General features: G+C 43.6%; 1 protein-coding gene and 1 pseudogene across 2 annotated transcripts in view; both read right to left on the bottom strand.

The window, feature by feature from the left end:
• Nucleotides 1-7585: 7585 nt before the first annotated feature.
• Nucleotides 7586-8798, bottom strand: LOC113920666 (annotated as a pseudogene).
• Nucleotides 8799-13961: 5163 nt separating this feature from the next.
• DAPL1 (death associated protein like 1) overlaps nucleotides 13962-20220 on the bottom strand; it is an 85117-nt gene continuing 78858 nt past the window's right edge. For both annotated transcript variants that reach the window (XM_027591008.1, XM_027591009.1), the window contains exon 4: nucleotides 13962-14213. In XM_027591008.1, coding sequence (XP_027446809.1) covers nucleotides 14097-14213 — 117 coding nt within the window. In that variant the 3' untranslated portion in view covers nucleotides 13962-14096. The remainder of the gene's footprint in view (nucleotides 14214-20220) is intronic.

Raw genomic sequence — 20220 nt, 5'->3', positions numbered from 1 at the left:
GACACCTTTAGAGTGGTGGAACTAACCCAGTGAGATGGATTTTAGACCTTCCACATTTAGAACAGTAAGAGAATAAATCTGTATTGTTTTAAGACACTAAGTTTGTGGTAATTTGTTACAGCAACCTCAGGAAAAGAACACAATGCCCCAATCTATATCTCGACTACCTGAACTCTCTTCTGTTCATCAGAGATGTAGCTGCATCTGCCTGCTATCCTCAAATTTAACATGAACTAACCAGAACTTAAGATTGCCTCCCTCCTCCACCTAGCTTTCCTGGTTTCATTTAACGGAACCACTGCTCCCGGAGTCACACAAGCCAGAACCAAAGGGTCTTCCTGGCCTCCTCTAGTCGTCAAGCCCTGTAGGGTTTTTTCAAATATGCCCCCTCTTCTCCATCCCTATAAATTGGATTGATCCCCTCCTCAAACCCATTCTCCATGCCAAAGCCAAGACAAGCTTTCTAAAAGGCAAACCTGCCCAAGCTCCATCCTTTAACAACTGCCCAGAGTCAAGCCCCAGCTCCCGGGCAGACCATACAAGACCCTCCCCTTTCTAGCCACATCTGTTAAGACCTTGAACTCCAGTGACCCTGAGCCGTTTGCCATTTCCCCATTTGTACTGGGTACTTTGGTGTCTTCATGAAGCTTCATGACCTGCCCCTCTGCTGTCCCAGCCTTCTTTCTCTGGTCAGCGTTTACTTGTCTTTATAACTGAGCTCATTTTCCCCAAATGAGGCAGGGCTAATTGTCCTTCCTTTGTTCCCCTGTAGCATATTGTGTGTGCCTGCTACAGCACAGCAGTTTCCACATGAAAGGGACATTCTTTGTAAGCATCTTGAAGCCAGGACCAATGTCTTATCCATCTTTTAAATAAATCGCAGTAGTTTGTATGAGGCCTAGTCTGTTGAACTGAGTTGAACTGCACTACAGGCAGGGAAAAAAAAGTATTTCATTTGCTCATAATATTTCAAAAATTTAGAAAGTTTTATTTTATAAACTTAATCTCTTCTGACAGTTCTGGGCTACAGCCACGTAGAGCAAAAAGCAAAAACACAAAACAAACATTGTCTGAAAATTCCCAGAGTGAGGCGTTTAAAAAAGGAACAATGACAATGTAAGTGCACTCTGTGGTCAGCCCATCTTTCCAGTGTTCTCTCAAGAAACATATTTGAAATTTTATTGTTCCTTGATGTTCAAAACTGGTCAGAATACTTAAGAAAATGTCTAGGTATTTGGGATTTGACCTTTGACAAGCCTAGAAGTTGACTTTTCTAGTCAGCTGTGAAATGTAAATGCAAAGCACATATAATTTAACCCAGAGGCATGTATTAGGGTTGGGCACACATTCTGTGTAAATAAAGGAAGCCGCTATTATAGCTCTTTCTTTATAAACAAAGATAATATCCTAAAGTGAGAGAATGGAGAGATCTACATGATCTACTGCTAGGTGACAAAAGTAAAGCATAGAATGGTGTATACAGCACAGCCCATTTTCTTTAAGGAAGGGAGGAATAATATATTCTAGCATAAATAATCACTGGAAAGATAAATCAGAAACTAATAAATGTAGCTATCTGCAGATGTGAGGTAGCTAAGTGGCTACGGATGGGGCGGGAGTGACATTTTGCAGGATCTACCTTTTCATAGTGTTCAGGGTTTTTTTAAAAAGATTTTATTTATTTATTTGAGAGAGAGCACGAGTGTGGGGAGAGGGGCAGAGAGAAGTAGGCTTCTCACTGGGCAGGGAGCTGATGTGGGGCTCAATCCCAGGACCCCAAGACCATGACCTGAGCCAAAGGCAGACACCCAATCAGCTGAGCTACCTGGGCACCCCCGTGTTCAGATTTTTCAATCATATAAATGTAAAATCTGTTTAAAATAATTGTAAGAAAATAAAGTAATATCAGACGTAGGCCAGTAACATTCCCAAGATGATATGTTACCATTTGAGAAGCAATAGTGTATTCTTAGTTTCTAGCCTAGAGTCTTCTTTTATTTTTAACAGTTGGTTCAGACATAATTTCAAATTTTTAAAAAATTATAAAATAAAAATAGCACAAAGAAGATCTGTGTGTCCTTTACCAGATTAACCTATTATTAGCATTTAATCCCATATGAGTGCACTCTATCTATTATCTACTTCTTTTTTTTTTAAAGATTTTATTTATTTATTTGAGAGAGCGAGAATGAGAGAGAGAGAGAGAGCACATGAGAGGGGGGAGGGTCAGAGGGAAAAGCAGACTCACCGCTGAGCAGGGAGCCCGATGCGGGACTCGATCCCGGGACTCCAGGATCATGACCTGAGCTGAAGGCTTAGGTCGCTTAACCAACTGAGCCACCCAGGCGCCCTCTATTATCTACTTCTAATTTTGTGTCTGAACCATCTGAAGTTCACCATCCTCTACCTCTAAATATTTCAGCATGTATTTCTATAGAGTATAACCACCGAACAGTTATCAGGTTCATGAATTGGCAGTGATATGATGTGAACCAGAGAGTCTTCTTGTGGAAACAGATGTCTCCTAACCATAAGACCCGGCTTAACTTTATATTGTATAAAATGGACTTTGGGCAATCTACTGTTATAGGTGAGGAGCTCATCAAACACTTCAAATAGTGTCCCAGTCAGTCTCAGGTCTGTTTTTCCTTCTCTTGTTTGTGTGAATCAAGCCATTCATTTCTAAAAGCCTGCAGCTTCCCCAGTGTCCCAGTAAAAAAATTCTGCATTCTCCCATTATAGCTCAGTAATGGGCTTGGAAGAGGATTCCTCAATTTAACATTGTTTAAAAGGAATTTTAAAAATATAAATATCATCCGTTTAAAATCCAGTTGTTTGCTACCATCTGCAACAGTGGTAAATGTGGTCAGGTTCTGGACTTGCCTTTTTTGTCTCTGACCTTTGTTGCTGAGCTTGCCCCTGTTGGAAAAAGGAGAAATTTGGATGTGCAGGTAAGCCCAAGAGGTCCACAGAAGGAAGGGAGGCTGGCCTTACCCCTTAGGACTAAGTTGAAGACCTAGAGTCCCACACAGCTATTTCAGTCTACATAGAAATAATATTTTGCAACCCAAGATCTAGGTTTTGTTTGTTTTTTTAATTTCAGAAGCATTCCATAAATACCTTAATGTTAGATGTCATGTTTCAGGTAAATGATATTGAAGAATTATTCTGTCATTAATACAATCCTTGTGAAGACATGGAAAGTGGTAAGGAGGTGACCTTCCTGCATGGGACACATGTCAGCCTAGGCTGGGGGTTGTGACTTGGTTTCGGGGAGGCTTCTTCCCTCCTCCTCCCCTATTGCATCACCGCTTCTGTGCTCCCCAGTTGCTATCCACAGAACCCCACCTTCCTGGGCCACTGGGGCAGAGGGACATGTTATGCTATAATTTAATCAATCTTTTGTAGATGGAAACATGGATTTTTTCTTTAAAAAATTTTTTTGGGCCTATTACTATGTTTACAACAACTTGATGAAAATCCTTCTGTTAGTATATATCTTTGTTCACTTGTTTGATAGTTTCTGTAGAATAAATTTCTCAAAGTGGGGTTGTTGGATCAAAAAGTGTGCTTCTATTTTTGACTTTTGATACCTCCTGCCAAATTGTTCCCCAGAAATTGTGCCACAATTTACAGTCCCACTAACAGTGTATGAGAATGTGTCTTACTCTTAGGACCTACCTGGTCTCTGGAAGCTTGCAGTTAAAAGTCTCTGCTGAGACATCAGCTGTCTGGGTTCACACCCTACTTCAGCAACATATGAGCTTTGCTCTTTCATAAATGATACAATCTTTTTTTTTATTTTATTATGTTATGTTAGTCACCATACAATACATCATTAGTTTTTGATGTGGTGATCCACCATCCATTGTTTTCCTGTAACACCCAGTGCTCCATGCAGTATGTACCCTCCTTAATACCCATCGCCGGGGTAACCCATCCCCCCACCCCCCTCCCCTCTAAAACCCTGTTTGTTTCTCAGAGTCCATAGTCATAAATGATACAATCTTGCTAAATATTTCCTTTTCCCTTCAAGGGGAATGCTAATAATAACAGCTTTCTCACAGGGCTGTGGTGGAAATAAATGAGATTCTGGCCCTGGTTACTTCTTCTAGCTCCAGTCCAAGCCCCAAGAATAGCCTTTCAGCTGCTTTGCCTGGTCTGAGGCTGGGGGCAGAGCCAAGCACCAATACTGTGGACAGTGAGCCTGAGGATGAGCCGCGGGAGGGAACAGTGCCACCCTTTATTACCTTCTTTATGTGTGTCATGACACATGACTGAGGTTTCAAAACCAGGTTTTCTGTTATTTATTTGTTTTTTGGTAATAGTTTTTTTTTAAAGATTTATTTATTTATTTTAGATAGAGAAAGCACAAGTGGGAGGGGCAGAGGGAGAGAGAATCTTAAGCAGACTCCACACTGAGTGAGGAGCCCCACATGGGGCTTGATCTCATGACCTGGAGATCATGACCTGAGCCGAAACCAAGAGTCACATGCTTAACCGGCGCCGCCACCCAGGTACCCCAATAACAGTTTTTTTGAGGTAATGTATATATCCTATAATTCACCTACTTAGGTGTATAATTCAATGGTGTTTAGTATTTTCAGAGGTGTACAGCGTAAGTGCAATCAATTTTAGAGTATCTTCATCACTCCAAAAAGAAGCCCCATAGCCTCTAGCTGCCACCACCAGACTTCTGCACCCCCTCCCCCAGCCCGAGGCAACCCCTAATCTACTTTCTGTGTCTGTAAATTTGCCTGTTCTGGACATTTCTTCGAAATGGGATTCTATAATATGTGGTCCTTTGTGACTGGCTTCTCTCAGCGCAATGCTTTCGGGATTCATCCGTGCTGTCACAGGTACCTATACTTCATTTGACAAATAATGTCCCCGTGTATGGATATACTACATCTTGTTTACTCATCCATCCGTTGATGGACATTTGGGTTCTTTTCAGTTTTTTGCAATTACAAAAAATGCTGCTGTGAACATTTGTATGCAACTTTTTGTGTGGCTGTGTTTATTTCTTGGGTATATACCTAGGAGTGGAATTACTTGGACGTTTGTTGTTTTTTAATATGAATAATGTTGTAATGCATATCTTGGAAAAGGACTAGGGAAAAATGTCCACGTCAAAGGAAAAGAATATAGATCCAGGGGTATTGCATTTGGCATCTGTAAAATGGGTTGTTGTAAAAATTAGAGGTTAGATATGACAGAAGGTCCTTGGTACACAGGAAATCCTCAAAACATGATAGCGATTATTCTCCACCCGCCAAACCTGGAGGTAAAAATCCTCATGGGCCTAGCCTCTTCATCAGTCCATCCTTTCAATAGCATCAGATTTCCCTGGTTTTTCATTTTTATGACCTCGTATTTTATTTTGTCAGTCTCGGCAAAAGCCTTTGGTAACTGCCAGACTGATACTGACTGCAGAAACTGAAGCCGGGCTCTGCCCAGAGTAAGCGGTTCCTTTTCATCCTGGCATCGAGCTCCAGCTGACTTCTCCTGCTGGCTGACTCCTGTCTCTGCAACCCCCCTGCAGGCCCTGCTCTCACATCCCTCGCATCCAGGAGGCACAACAAGGGCCACCATCTGCCAGTGTCTTCTGTGATCCCGGCACCATCTCTCCGCTCCGGCTTCTTCCCCATTGTCGTTTATCCCCTCTAAGCCCCCTGGCATGTTTTGTGATTTCACACCAGTCTAGGCTTTCTTTTTCCACTTTGTTGAGCATTCTGTTATGGGGTGGAAAATTTCCTACCAAAGTCTCCTGCTCTGTGCTTCTAAAGATAGTGGCATCTTGTCCTCAACGTCTACCCTCTTTCCTTTGTAAAGTACCATGAGCTCCTTGTCTCCCTGGTGGGTTCACTTCCCCTTCCCCTTAAGTGTCTGCCATTGAAAACAGCAGTTTGCTCATTTTTTAAAACCTGGCAGAGCTGGACCACGGGTCTGCCCGAGCCAGGAGGGCTTCCTTGCTTCCAGATCCAGCTCACTTAGAACCACTTGACCCATCATGCCCACCGTCGGGCCACTCGTTTCTTCGGCAGCCACGGCCAAGCGCGTGACTCAATCTTTCCTTGCACTTGATCCATCTGGTTAAAGCCTTCCATTATTTCCAGGCTCTCTTTGGGTACCATATTCTGGCCATTTTCATCTTGCAACAATCCTCTCTCTTCTCATAGACCCTTGATTTTTGAAGGGAATGTTTTTGTTCTTGTACGACCTACTTCTGCTCTTAATACCCCCATTCTGCTTCATCTGTTCTTTGATCTCACTGTTTCGGCCCTGGTGTCTTCACCTTGGTTTTATCTGCCTGTGTTCTTCCTTAAATGCTTCTGTGGCAAGATCTATTTTATTCTTGGAGGCCTTTGGCTATATTCCTTTAGAAAGCCCTCTCTATGTCAATGAAAAAAAAGTTCCATCATTCTGAAATCTTTAAAGGAGAGCATGACTTCGGTTCCTCACCCCTTTACCTAATTCTCTACATTTTAAGAAATTAATTTCAATCTCTGCCATTGCATGAATAGAAATAATAAAATCTTTCACTCTGCATTTTATGATCTCTGACATTTTTCTTACGATACTCTCAATCCTACTATATTCAAATGGCTAGCATTGGCAGCAAATATCCTTCTCTCCAATGTAATGACATTTAAATTTGAGTAATTGATGGACCTTTAAAAAAAAGAAAAAAGTTTTCTGGAACCATACCAGTGACCTAATAATTTTATTTATAATAAATTGTTATTTTATTTTATTTTATTTGACAGAAAGACACAGCCAGAGAGGGAACACAAGCAGGGGGAGTGGGAGAGGGAGAAGCAGCCTTCCCACGAGCAGGGAGCCCGATGTGGGGCTTGATCCCAGGACCCTGGGCTCATGACCTGAGCAAAGGCAGACGCTTAACGACTGAGCCACCCAGGCGCCCCTAAATTGTTGTTTTAATACAGATATGGTTCTGGCTAATTTGGACAGTGTATTGATTTTAGCAAGCCTATGGTGACTCAATTCTCTTGCACTTTTTCTCCAAATTACCCTGAAACTTTTGTTCATGAGGAACATTTATGTGCCATCTTCCTCTTTTCTTTTCTCACAGGTCTTTTATAATTATAGCAGTGGTATGATTGACCCCAGTGGGGTTGAAAACTACCAGAGCAAACATGGGCTTGAAGCCTGTGGTATGCCTGCTCATGAGGTGGGCCTACACGTTCAAAACATGCTTCTTTCTTTCTTTCTCTTTTTCTTTTTCTTTCTTTCTTTCTTTCTTTCTTTCTTTCTTTTTCTTTCTTTCTTTCTTTCTTTCTTTCTTTCTTTTTCTTTCTTTCTTTCTTTCTTTCTTTCTTTCTTTCTTTCTTTCTTTCTTTCTTTCTTTCTCTCTCTCTCTCTCTCTCTCTCTCTCTCTCTCTCTCTCTCTTTCTTTCCTTCCTTCCTCCCTCCCTTTCTTTCTTCTTTCTTTCTTTCTCTTTCTCTCTCCATTTCTCTCTTTCTTCTTTCCTTCCTTCCTTCCTTTCTTTTTTTTTTCTTCTTTCCCTCTGAACTTTTTATTGGCTTCCTGCTCCCCAAAGTGTACCCTGCTTCTGCTGCCTCAGTGCCTCAGAACTTTGGTATCATTGGTCTCAGACACCACGCTGCCATCCTCAATCCTGCAGGTGGTGGTCTTCTGGATGGTTTGCAAGGAGTTGCTGCTATCCAGAGCGTCACCAAGACAGAAATGTTCCCTGTTTGCCAGCAGGCAATGGTAGGGGCGATCTCAGCTTCCAGCCTGGCCTTGATTTTCCGCAAGGCCTGGTGCTCCTGGATCTGGCACTGCACCTCCTCCTGGGTCTGGGACAGCTCTGACTCCACGTGCAGCAGGACCCGTTGAGCTGCTCCATCTGCTTCGTGTAGCGGGCCTTCACCTCCCTCAGGCTGTTCTCGAAGTTGGCCTTCAGGTTTCTCATCAAGTCCCAGTTGATCTCCAAGGACAGGGCCGCATGTCTCAGCTCTGTGAGAGTCATCTCAGTTGCTTCTATCTCAGCGGTCTGCAAGGTGACCACTCTGGTGCTCTCCTCAGTCTGCTGGGACCAGTACTTGTCCAGCTTTTCTTGGTTCTTCTGAGCCAGCTCATCATACTGGGCCCGGATGTCTGCCATGATCTTGATGTCCTGAGGTTTTGGGGCATCCAACTCCATGGTCAACCCAGAGGTGGCACTTTGGTTTTGTAGACCCTTTACTTCCTCCTCATGGTTCTTCATGAAAAGTGGCTCCTCCTTGAGAGCCTCAATCTCTGTCTCCAGCTGCAGCCAAGTGACATTGCTATCATCAATGACCTTGCAGAGCCGATGGATGTCGCTCACAGACTGGCACGTGGCCAGTTCTGTCTCATACTTGACTCTGAAGTCATTGTCATCGGCAGCAAGCCGGGTATTGGCCACAGAATTTGCGAAGATCTGAGCCCTTAGCTCTTGATTGTCTTGAAGTAATGCCCCAGTCTCTGACCTTCTCTAAGTGTTCTCAGATTTTGATCTCCTGTCTCTGATTATCAGCCTCCAGGCTCCTCACTCTCTCCAAATAGGAGGACCAGATAGGTCTTGCATGGTCTCATTCTCATCCTGGGTGCCCCCTATGCCTGCCAGACTCCCAACTGTCCTGGTGGCCAGGCCCCCAGAAGCTGGTGGAGTGGGATATGGAGAGATCTGAGAGCTTGAGCCTTTGGCGCCTGCCTAGATGCTGGCCAGCCAGACCCAGTGGCTGGGTGACTGCATGAAGCCCAGGGACAGATAGTTGGAGGAGAAGGGGAAGTAGGTGGTGAAGCTCATGCTGTTCGGGGAGTAAGATGAGAGGCCAGGACTCAGGCTCAGGCCACTGCTTTCACAATTATTTAGCTTGATTTGGAAAGCCCTTGTAGAAAACATTCACATCTCGGGGCGCCTGGGTGGCTCAGTTGGTTAAGCGACTGCCTCCGGCTCGGGTCACGATCCTGGAGTCCCGGGATCGAGTCCCGCATCGGGCTCCCTGCTCGGAGGGGAGTCTGCTTCTCCCTCTGACCCTCCCCCCTCTCATGCTCTCTCTATCTCATTCTCTCTCAAATAAATAAGTAAAATCTTTAAAAAAAAAAAAAAGAAAGAAAACATTCATATCTCTGTTACTGTGTCTCAGAGGCTGATAATAAATACTTTATACAGAGGTCACCTTTTGTTTGTCCACTGCCCTAGCACCTTTCCCAAGTTGCATGTGTCATCTCCCCAGCCTCACGCCTTTGCTGTGCCCAGGGGAGGCGTCCTGTGCACATTTTTCTTTTTTGGCTTTCTCTTTTCTTTTGGGGGTTCATATCTGTAAATTATTTATTTTCTCCCAACCGGTTCACTTCCATGATCTTTCAAATTTCTAATATTGTGTCTTTTAAACAAAAACCTGAAAATCTGAACTCAAATGGCTCTTCCCCTGTTGAGAGATTTGATTGGTCCTAAATCAGTCTTTTCACACAGATTTCTCTCTTCAAATGCAGCTCTATTTTTTAAGTCAAAATTACATCCAGATCCTCTCTGTTTGGAGACTTCTAAGCTTCAGCTCCAGCCTGTGTTCTCATGGGGTCATGGAGACAGCTCTAGATTTGTGATTAAGAGATTCCCAGAGAAATTCCTCCACTTAAACTACAAAAACTTGGAATCTCTTAACTTCTCTGAGGCTCGTGTTTGTCCTCTGCAAAGTGGGATAATGATAGCTACCATGTCGTGATTCTTGTGATTTCATGAAATACCATATGCAAAAGCAGGTTCAAAATTCTATCTGTATTCTATATTTTTAGTTGAAGCTCTGCTCACCCTAATTCCGTGTGTTTTTCTTTCCGTCCTTCAACATCTCCTTTGGAAGTTCTCCACTTTTTCCTTTGGCTCATTTTTCTTGGCTCAATTTCTCAGTCACTTCAGTCTTCCTAATTAATTAATCAATCGATTACTCATCCATTCTTTCATATTTGGATGAAAATGTTGACATCCTGACAGTTGATGTCAGACTTGCTGGGAGCAGGGAGATTACCTGGGGGTAAGGTGACTCCCAGAGGACATGTTGTCCAGGAGTCAAGACAACACGAGAAACACTAATTGTATGCGGAACTCGTGGGAAATCGTGGAAAAGGGCTGAGTGCCAAGATGAGATCAAGATGGTGGGATTCAGGGACAGCAAATCCCTTGGAAGTCAGAGGTGACCATAATAACCCCCCGGAGAGTCACAGACATTGTGGAAGGACTTTGAACACCCACTAGGGAAGGATGGGGGTTTGAGCTCGTCTGATCTATGTGAAGGGGACAGTGACTTCAGTGACGTCCAGACATTCACTTGAAAACATAATATGTACCCAAGGCCAGTTATATCCTCCTCGGACTTAGGTTCCATCTAAAGAAAGCCTATCACCCCATTATTCTGAGTAATCTCAGAACTAGCTATTTTTAAGTGTTTTCTATATTCTTTTACTCACCGAGAACGAATTTTCCCTCGTGGTTTCTTCCCGTACCTCTTGTTTACTCGTTTACTCCCACCGACTTTATGTTTACCTGTTTCTTTTCTTCAACCTGAAAACCATCTTCATTTTCTACCTCCCTTTCTCAAGTTCCACCCCTCACCGACTTCCCAAATTTCTGTGGGCACTACCCGCTCAGCTGTGTGTGCATATTTGTGTGTGTGTGCGTGTGCGTGTGTGTGTGCGTGCATACTTGTTTCCTGCTCTTGTGGCTCGCATAGCAATGCCAGCCTTGCTTTTGTTGTGAAAGATTCTTGGATTGTTTATTTAATACTCCCTTTTGCTTCACAATATTTGCAAAATCTAGTTTACAGAGAGAGAGACAATGTGTGTGTACACAGGAGTGTTTATCTATTGGAGATAACACACTGTAGTATTTCTAGATGAAATTATGCTTGGGATTTGCTCTAAAGGAATCCAGAAGGAGAGAGGAAGAGGGAGAAGAAGTTGAGGGCTATAGGCTCAACAAGATTGGCCATATTGTTGAAGCTCTGTGCTGAATGCCTAAGGGTTCAGTACAATATTCACTCAACTTTTGCATATATTTGACAATCTCCATAATAAAAACCTTAACTAAAGGCTGTTTATTAAAGATCTGCATGTGGGTTAGTGATCTCCATGGCCAACACATTTTTGTTCGACTGTACATGACCTCCTCCCCAGCATGCCCCCCATTCTCACCAAGCTATTTCTAAGCTCTCTTTTCATGTGGATTTGCTAGCAGGCTTATTTCCCTTCGGGTTAGGATCTTGTGGAAGGCAGGGGCAACTTCTTACTCATCTCTGTGTCCCCGGGCCTAACACAGAGTGTTAGGCACTTGGCAACACTTTCTCTGAACTGAACTGAACTGAGCTGAAGAAAAGTGTCTGCCCGTGAATCCCCAGCCTTGCACCTCCTGACACAGTCCTTCATCACTGTCACGGTTTTTGCTGGGCCTGTGAATGTATCACAGGGGCTTCCATCTGAGTGGAACCACAGCACATCCATGCAGGGCTTACTCCTCGGCAGACGATGGAACAGCCCCTTTGGCTTTCTACATAAGCAGCCATTTCACCACCAAGCACATTTACTGGCCTGGTCTTTTTTCTCTTCTACATTCTCTGGGATAATTCCAATTCCTTTCGGATCTGACGTTCACATGAAACGTCTTACTTTGAGTGACTGCAATTGTGAGCCTAAATTCATGCTGGGCTCCTGGCTACGGAGTCGCACTTTGAGCAGCCCCTCTTCCCTTGCAACACATCTTCCAACCTAGAGGAAGAGAATGGCATCCTTCTTCTCTTCTTCCTTCCTTTGGGTTGTTGGCCCTCCTCTCACCCCCACGAGAGGCAAATCTAGCAGTACTGTCGTCCTAGCTTCCCATTTCCCTTATCACCCTCCCCCATTTACTCCCTGCTGCCATCTGGCCCCAATCTTCAGCTTTCCCCTTAATTCCTATTCTAGGCTCATTTTATACCATCTCTTATAGTTTTCCTGCTCTTGTAATTCTGGAAGCTTCTAGAACAGTCATCCTGGTACTACCCGTGCTCTCACTACTCTTAAAATGGCTTATTACAAATCTCAGTGTCTCTTTTGCCTTCTTCCTAGTGTGCCACTGGGAGGGTTAAACTGGGGGTGGGTGGGTCAGGTGTTATTATGCCCATTTGACAAGAATCAGAAGGCTGGGTGGCTTGTTTAAGGTTTAAGAACTAGTAAAAGTCAGGGGCGCCTGGTGGCTCCGTCACTTAAGCGTCTGCCTTTGGTTTTAGGTCATGATCCCAGGGTCCTGGGATCCAGCCCTGTGTCGGTCTCCCTGCTCAGCAGGCAGTCTGCTTCTCCTTCTCCCTCTGCCGCTGCCCCCACTCCTGCTCTCTCTCTTGCTCTCTCTTTCTCTCTCTCAGGTAAATAAAATCTTTAAAAAAAGGAAGTAGTAAAGGTCAGAAGTAGAAACTTAGTCTCCTAATCTCAGTCCAGTGTCCCAGCTAGTGTCCACCATCCTCTATATTTTGCTACTGTCCCCTGGGGAGTCATGGCTGACCTTGAACTTCTGTGCATTTACAAGAACAATTGTGCCTTGCAACACTTACCTTTCTGGAATATTTCTGACAATGGTCCAGAGGACTGGGAACTGAGCTAAGCCAAAGTGGGGTGGTTAGGACTCACTGTCTTATTGATTCATGCTGCCACTGGCTGAAGTCTCAATATTGTCTCCAACAATTTTCTTGTTTCTGAAAAAGAGCCAAACAATGCAGGGGAGGAGGCAAGATGCATCAGCATGACCACTGGACTTTAGCCAAGCACTTTTGGAGTTCCAGGAACCAGAGATAGGCATGGCACCAGGTCACACTCCAAGGGTTATCAACCTATAACATGATGGCCTAGAGGACTGACCACTTTTTTTGGGTCAAGACAAGTGCTGATTGTTGGATAACATTATTAAGGAGAGGTGCAGATGGTGGAGCTATAAGTGACAGCTAAGCTTTGTAGAAAAAGGATGTGGTTGTCCCCTACTATCACCTGAAAATCCCCTTGGCTATTCATGTGTGAGTATACGAAGAGAGAGAAAGAGAGAGAGAGAGAGTGTGTGTGTGTGTGTGTGTGTGTGTGTGTGTGTGTGTGTGTGTGTGTCTGTGTGTGGTGGAGGGTAGGAGAGCTAGAGCAGGTTCAGCTTGGCAACACTTTCTCTCCTGTCCTCACCTCCAGTTAAAATCAACATCTAGGGATGTCTGGGTGGCTCAGTCGTTGAGTGTCTGCCTTCAGCTCGGGTCATGATCCCAGGGTCCTGGGATCCAGCCCCGCATTGGGCTCTCTGCTCTGCAGGAAGCCTGCTTCTCCCTCTGTCAGCCAACCCCCTGCTTCTGCTCTCTCTCTCTGACAAATAAATAAAAATCTTTAATAAAAAAATAAAATCAACATCTATACCCTAACCACAATGCCCTACAGCATCACGACCTCCCTAGGTTCTCGAGCATGAACTTTGTGGGAGGCCCTGAGCCAAACTGTTGCTGAAACTATAATTCTACCTTTCATCCTCGATTGCTTTAAAGAAGAGATTATGTTTGTAACAAATTTAAGTTTTTCATTTTCCCTCACCAAATTTTCAAAACAAACTTACGTATTTATGTGGGGAGCCGGAAATGACCTTTCACCTCAAGTAAAAGCTGGAGCGTCTGAGGACAAACATACCAAGAAGAATCACTCCTCACGTTTGCACAGAGTATTGACCTTTGCACAGCTCAGAGTATTCCTCTCCCACCTCTGTCCTTCCGAAAGAACTCACTGTGGGTGGAACAGCTCAGGGTCAGCATCAAGGAGAGGGCTTATCCTGGGAGGTGGAGTGGAATACTCAAGTATTCTGGATTCTTCCACACAATCCACTTCTTCCACAGGATTACCTATGTAAATATCAGTGGGATCCTGACCTGGACCAAAATGAGGCCCAGGAAGGCACTGGATTTATAAATTTGGATGCTTTATTATCTAAAGTCAAAAGAGAAGATACAAAAGCTGTTTTATTTACCAAGCAAGTACACTGGGCCTATGGAAAATTTTGGTCCTTTTCGCTAAGCTGTCTGATGTTTGCGGCAGTTGGCCAGATGGCTGTGTTTTACATTCCAGCTTAACATTTTCGAGGCTGCTGAATAATGTAGATCCTTTTCAGCGGAGTGACCTTCTCCAGGGCAGGTCTGGGTTTTTGATGTGCCAGGTGCATTACTGCTGGAAATTTATGGCTGAGCTAAAGGTGAGAAGGAAAGAAAAAATAAGCGTATTGGATCTTTTTGGTCATGCAGTATTAGAGTAGCAGAAAGCAACACAGTTGGTCAGGAGAACTTCACAGTTCTGGTTACTTCTTTCATATGTCTTTTTCCCATACCATCTCCAACTCTGGACTCACACGGGTATGCATTCATCCAGGTTTCTCTCATTAGCTTGCTTCCGATTTTGAAAACCATAAACTATATCATACACAAGATAATATGCAGAATATACATATGCATTTATATGTACAATTTGAAGGGACATTTTTAAAGGTAGAAATGCTTAATTATATCTCATCAGTCTTCCAAGATTAACAAGTTTTCTGGTGCATATATGGATCACTATATTCTAAGGAGGCTGTAGGGGACACCAGAGAAGAGCCCACAGGGGAGGAACACCTCCATTTTCAAAAGATCAGAAATAAAGAACCTCTGAAAGATGTTGGGGAGAGTTAGGGTCAGTTAGTACGTTGAAGCGTGTGAAGTGGCTGTTTTTGTAGGTAAACAATGGTCCAATATTGGCAATTTCATATGGTTCAGTCTCAACAGCCTGGTAAAAAGAAAGCTGAGGAGTGATTAGTAGCTTCAGGTAACAGGAGATCTTATTAGTCACCCCATGGAAGGTATCTGTGAGGAAAATGGCGCAAGTGTCTTTCAATGAACACAGACTGAGATTTTGACAATAAGAGGAATTTCATATAGAATCGAGAGATCTTATGGAATTTACACTAAGGACAGCTTCAGATGGAAAAGATGTTCAATGCTGTAAGCAATTCAGATGTAGTATTCCTAGGAGAAGAATTTGGACCCCGTGACCTTTTGGGTCCATTCCAGTTCTTGGTTTCTAAGCCGATCGATACAAATACCAAAGGACACCTATCTTAGCCAGCAAGGAAGGGATGCCTCAGCTCATGAGGAATTTAACTTATCATTGTAGAACTTAGATGCCCTTGCCCTGACACTCAAGTTAAATAAAGGGGGAGATAAACTGCACATGACCCCAAGCACCACATTGTTCATGATTTGTTTGGACTCTTCTAAGCCAGGGAAAACATATGTGCCTTATATCCCTTCTCAAATACCCCTGAGCTCCGGGCACACAGCCTTCCTTCTCATGTGAAACTTGACTCCAGAAAGTCCTTTCTTCTTGGTCTTAAACAATTAAACACACTAGGAGAGTATACACTGAAGTTTTAACAATGGTTATCTCTGAGGGATTATGGGCAATTCCCCGTCTTCTTCTTTACTTTGCCTGTCAGTATTTTTCTAAAAATTTTCTTTTACAATGAGCAGGCAGAAGTAATATCACAATGAAACCCAAGGATGGTCTCTGCTGGTGTTCTAGGAGGAATGGAGAAACACAATTGAGGTATTGGTCATAAATGTTGCTTTAGAATCTAAAAAAAGAGCCAGTGACTTTTTTTTTTTTTTTGGTCAAATCAATTATCATTGGGCCACAGGACATTTTAGAGTGTGGTAAGGGCAGAGTGTTAGGTTTTTCTTTTAACATTAGAACCAGAAGGAAACTTAAGAGGCCACTAACTTCAATAGTTTTCTTCCAGACTGGTGTCTTTAGTGTCAACTAGAACAGATGGATTCTTTCAAGTTGGCTCTAAACCACATACAAGAGATTACAGGTGGGAGGGATGCCTGCCCGTTTACTTCAAGTCAAGCACAAGGTGAAGGGAGTGAGAAAGGAAGCAACAAGTAATTTGGACATAACAGAATGTGGGCAAGTAGCTGAGGTGAGACGGGGCAAGATGACAAGTCGTCACTGAGGAGACCAAGCCACAGAGTGGCCGTGAGAGTGACCACGGTGAGGGTGGGAAAGGAGGGGCAGAGGCACCGACTCATGACCTGACCATCTCTAGGCATATCTCCGCACTTTAGAGGCTATAATTTTTTTTTTAATCTCTTGAAAAATCGTGGTAAAATCCACAGGACAAAATTTACCATTTCAACCTTTTTTAAGCGTACAGTTTGGTGGCATTAAATGCATTTACACTGTTTTGCCACCATCTCTACCATTCATCTCCTGAACTTCTTCAGCACATCAAACTGAAGCTCTGTGCCCTTTAAACAATAACGCCTCACTCCCGCTCCCACCTTCCAGCCTCTGGCAACCACATTCTACCTTCTATCTCTATGAATGCTGACTACTCCAGGTATCGCATGTAAGTGGACTCCAGTGGGATTTGTCCTTATGTGTCTGGCTTCTTTCATTTAGCATCATGTCTTCAAGGCTTACCCATGTTGTAATATGTGTCAGAATTCCCTTCCTTGTGAAGGCTGAATAATACCCCACTGCCTGTGTATATACTGCATTTTGTTATCTGTTCATATGGATGATATGATGATGGACATTTGGGTTGCTTCCCCCTTTTGACTATTGTGAATAATGCTGCTATAAACACTGGTATACACCCAAAAGTAAAATTGCTGGATGATAGAATTCTATGTTTAATTTTTTAAGGAACTGCTATATATTTTTTTAATTTTATTTATTTATTTGACAGAGAGAGACACAGCGAGAGCAGGAACACAAGCAAGGGGAGTGGGAGAGGGAGAAGCAGGCTTCCCGCTGAGCAGGGAGCTGGATGTGACGCTCCATCCCAGGACCCTGGGATCATGACCTGAGCCGAAGGCAGACGCTTAATGACTGAGCCACCCAGGGGCCCTGCTATATTGTTTTTTATAGTGGCTGTACCATTTTACATTCCCACCAGTAATGCACAAGGGTTAGGGGCTACATTTTTACTAAGGCATTTAACAGAGGTCCTAAAAGTTCTGCTCAACTGCTTTTCAGGAGGGGACTGTTGGAGATCAGAAGGAATGGGAGGCTGTCTGTAGGGCCTGTTGGCCATCTGTGAACTGAACTGGGAAAGTTTAAGGGGGAAAAAAATCAACACGAGTGAGAAGGAAGTAGAAATAATTCTGGCAAAGATAACAGCCTTAGGGAAACTGCCCATAATTATTAAATTACAAATGTACAGGTTTTAGGGAGCCCGTAGCAGGGCTGTCCAGCAACTCTTGAATATATAAGAGAATCAAGTCCTTGTTCTCATATGCTCTAATCCCTCAATGGGGAACACCTGAATGTAGAAGGACTTGGGGGTTGTTGGTGGAGAGTCTATAAAGAGTCTTCCATCAGAATTGAAACTGTCAGTAGGGGCTCCTGAGTGGCTCAGTCGTTAAGCGTCTGCCTTTGGCTCAGGTCACGATCCCAGGGTCCTGGGATCGAGCCCCGCATCGGGCTCCCCACTCCGCGGGAAGCCTGCTTCTCCCTCTCCCACTCCCCCTGCTTGTGTTCCCTCTCTCACTGTGTTTCTCTCTGTCAAATAAATAAATAAAATCTTAAAAAAAAGAAACTATCAGTAAAATGGTCAACCTCGAAATGCCCTAATTCTTTGCTATAGATTTTGTATCAGTGGTGATAAGAAGATTGTATTTTCAAGCTGGAACCAGAAATAAGTAGGAATAGCTTTCCAGAGTACAACCTCCAACGAAGCTTCAGGCTGGCATCTGAGCTTTGGTGAAGCTTTGGATTTCTCATCATTAGTCTTTATAAAATGACAGGGTTTGTAAAAAAGAAAGGTGTTTCTTGTCTGATTCATTAGGATAAGAGAATCTCAGGTAACCCCATAAGAGAAAGAATTCAAGGCCAGTGTGTGTATAAGGATTTCTGTCTTGCTGTGACTCCATCACATAAGGGGCAACATACTGAACTTGAAAAGCAGATCAATAGAAACTGCCACGTGGAGAATCTACCTTCATCTTGGGTAGCTGTGACCTCAGAACCTATAGTTTTCGTTTCAGAGAAAAAAGCAAAAGAAGTATAATAAAACTCGTTATGATTGGAGCTGAGAAAGAAACTCTAGACGCAAGGAAATCAGTGGCAGGTTTTGGTTTAGAGCCCGAAGTGAGGTAGTATTCGCAGACTGGGAGCTCTTCCATTCATCTTTCCAGGGTGTTAACTTCCAACTTGAATGTTGGCACTTAGATTTCCACACCCCGTTAAGCAAAATGCTTAAAACAAAACATTCAGCTCGAGTCCATGAAATTCAAGGATACTCCTACGGTGATGTTCTTCTACAGAACAAGAGAAACCTTTTTAGATTTGCAGATGCCTTTGAGAGTTTCCGCTCCCTCAGGATCCCATTTCCCATACATCTCACTAACTCTGCAGTGATGACACATTTGGCAACTTGAAAAGTGCCCCAACTTTAACTAGGCTTCAACAGCCCACCCCCTCCACACCATAACCCAACCTTGTTACTAATGCTTCAACTGGATACTCTCATGTTCAGAGTGGCTTCACAATTATTGCCAAATTTAACTTCCATAACTGTCTAAAGAATTATATTTGGCAGTATCATCCTCTCTCACTCCCTGCCTTTAAAAAAAAAAAAAAGATTAAATGAACAACCGTAAATCTCAGAGGAGCTACGTGACTTCTAAAAGGTCAAACAGCCTTGAAGGAGTTGGTGGAACTTGGTCTGAGACCAGTTCTCCCAGATTTTCAGCCGAGGGAATTTTGGGGTTACATAAACCTTTTTCTGCAGGAATACCAGGTTATATGGCCTGTCACCAGGCAACATGATTTCTCTCATTAAGCAGGGCTGGGAGAGACAGGAAGGGCTGACTGGAGAGGTAAGGAGGGAAGGAAAAAGGTAGAGGGAGAGAGTTCTGTGTGCAGGGAGGAGTTGGGGGAAATAGTGGGAAAGGAAAATTTCAGGTTGCTTCCCACTTAGATTCATACAATTACAAGCTTTGGGAGATTGTTTTTCAATCTCCCAAATCTCAAACCCTAGGTTGATTTTAAAGTAGGGTATCCAGGAGCGCCTGTGTGGCTCAGTCGGTTAAGCTGCTGCCTTCGGCTCAGGTCATGATCCCGGGGTCCTAGGATTGAGCCCCGCATTGGGCTCCCTGCTCAGCGGGGAGCCTGCTTTTCCCTCTGCCTGCAGTTCCTTCTGCTTGTGCTCTCTCTCTCTCTGACAAATAAATAAAATCTTTTACAAAAAAATAAAGTAGGGTATCCAGAGAGGAGTAACATATGGATAGAAATCTCTTGCCATGTTTAAGTGGTTGATGAGATCCTATGAATAGGACTGTCCTCTTACTGCCTTAGACTTTTTTTTTTTAGAGAGAGACAGAGAGTGCACACATATGCGTGGGGCTGGGGGCAGAGGGGGAGGGAGAGAGAGAATCCCAAGCAGGCTCCATGCTCAGCGTGGAGGTGATACAGGTCTCGATCTCACAACCTTGAGACCATGACCTGAGCTGAAATCAAGAGCTGGATGCTTAACTCACTGAGCCACCCAGGCGCCCCACTGCCTTAGACTCTTAAGTTCTTGCTTTGGTATGAGAATTAACATGGGTTCTTGGAACCAGACATAATTCTAGCTGAGGTCATGTATGAATGTTACTAAATGCAGAGGATATAAACCTCATTTCTTTTTTTTTTTTTAAGATTTTATTTATTTATTTGACAGAGAGACACAGGGAGAGAGGGAACACAAGCAGGGGGAGTGGGAGAGGGAGAAGCAGGCTTCCTGCCGAGCAGGGAGCCCGATGCAGGACTTGAGCCGAAGTCAGACGCTTAATGACTGAGCCACGCAGGCACCCCAAACCTCATTTCTGCTACTGTATTTCTTCTGGCCAATTGTATATTTTTAGGTCTTCATGACGATATATATTGTGGGGGCAATGGTTATGCTGGTGAAAATCCATCAGCAGATATCTCTATTTACATTTCTCTATCTTTTATGTATCTTAATTTTTTTGTATGAGGCAATATAGTTTATGCATTTTTTCACTTAAAAAATTACGGTATAATTTATCTACAGCAAAACATACCCTTTTTATGGTACAGTTCCATGAGTTTTCACAAGTACATACAGTTTGTGACCAAAATCAAAAGACAGAACCCTCAACCCCCCAAATTCCCCCCTGTCCCTTTGTGGTTAACCCCTCCTCTCACCCCCA

The sequence above is a fragment of the Zalophus californianus genome, chromosome 3, assembly GCF_009762305.2.
Source record: "Zalophus californianus isolate mZalCal1 chromosome 3, mZalCal1.pri.v2, whole genome shotgun sequence".
NCBI classification, from domain to species: Eukaryota; Metazoa; Chordata; class Mammalia; order Carnivora; family Otariidae; genus Zalophus; species Zalophus californianus.
This window is presented reverse-complemented; position numbering and strand designations above follow the sequence as displayed.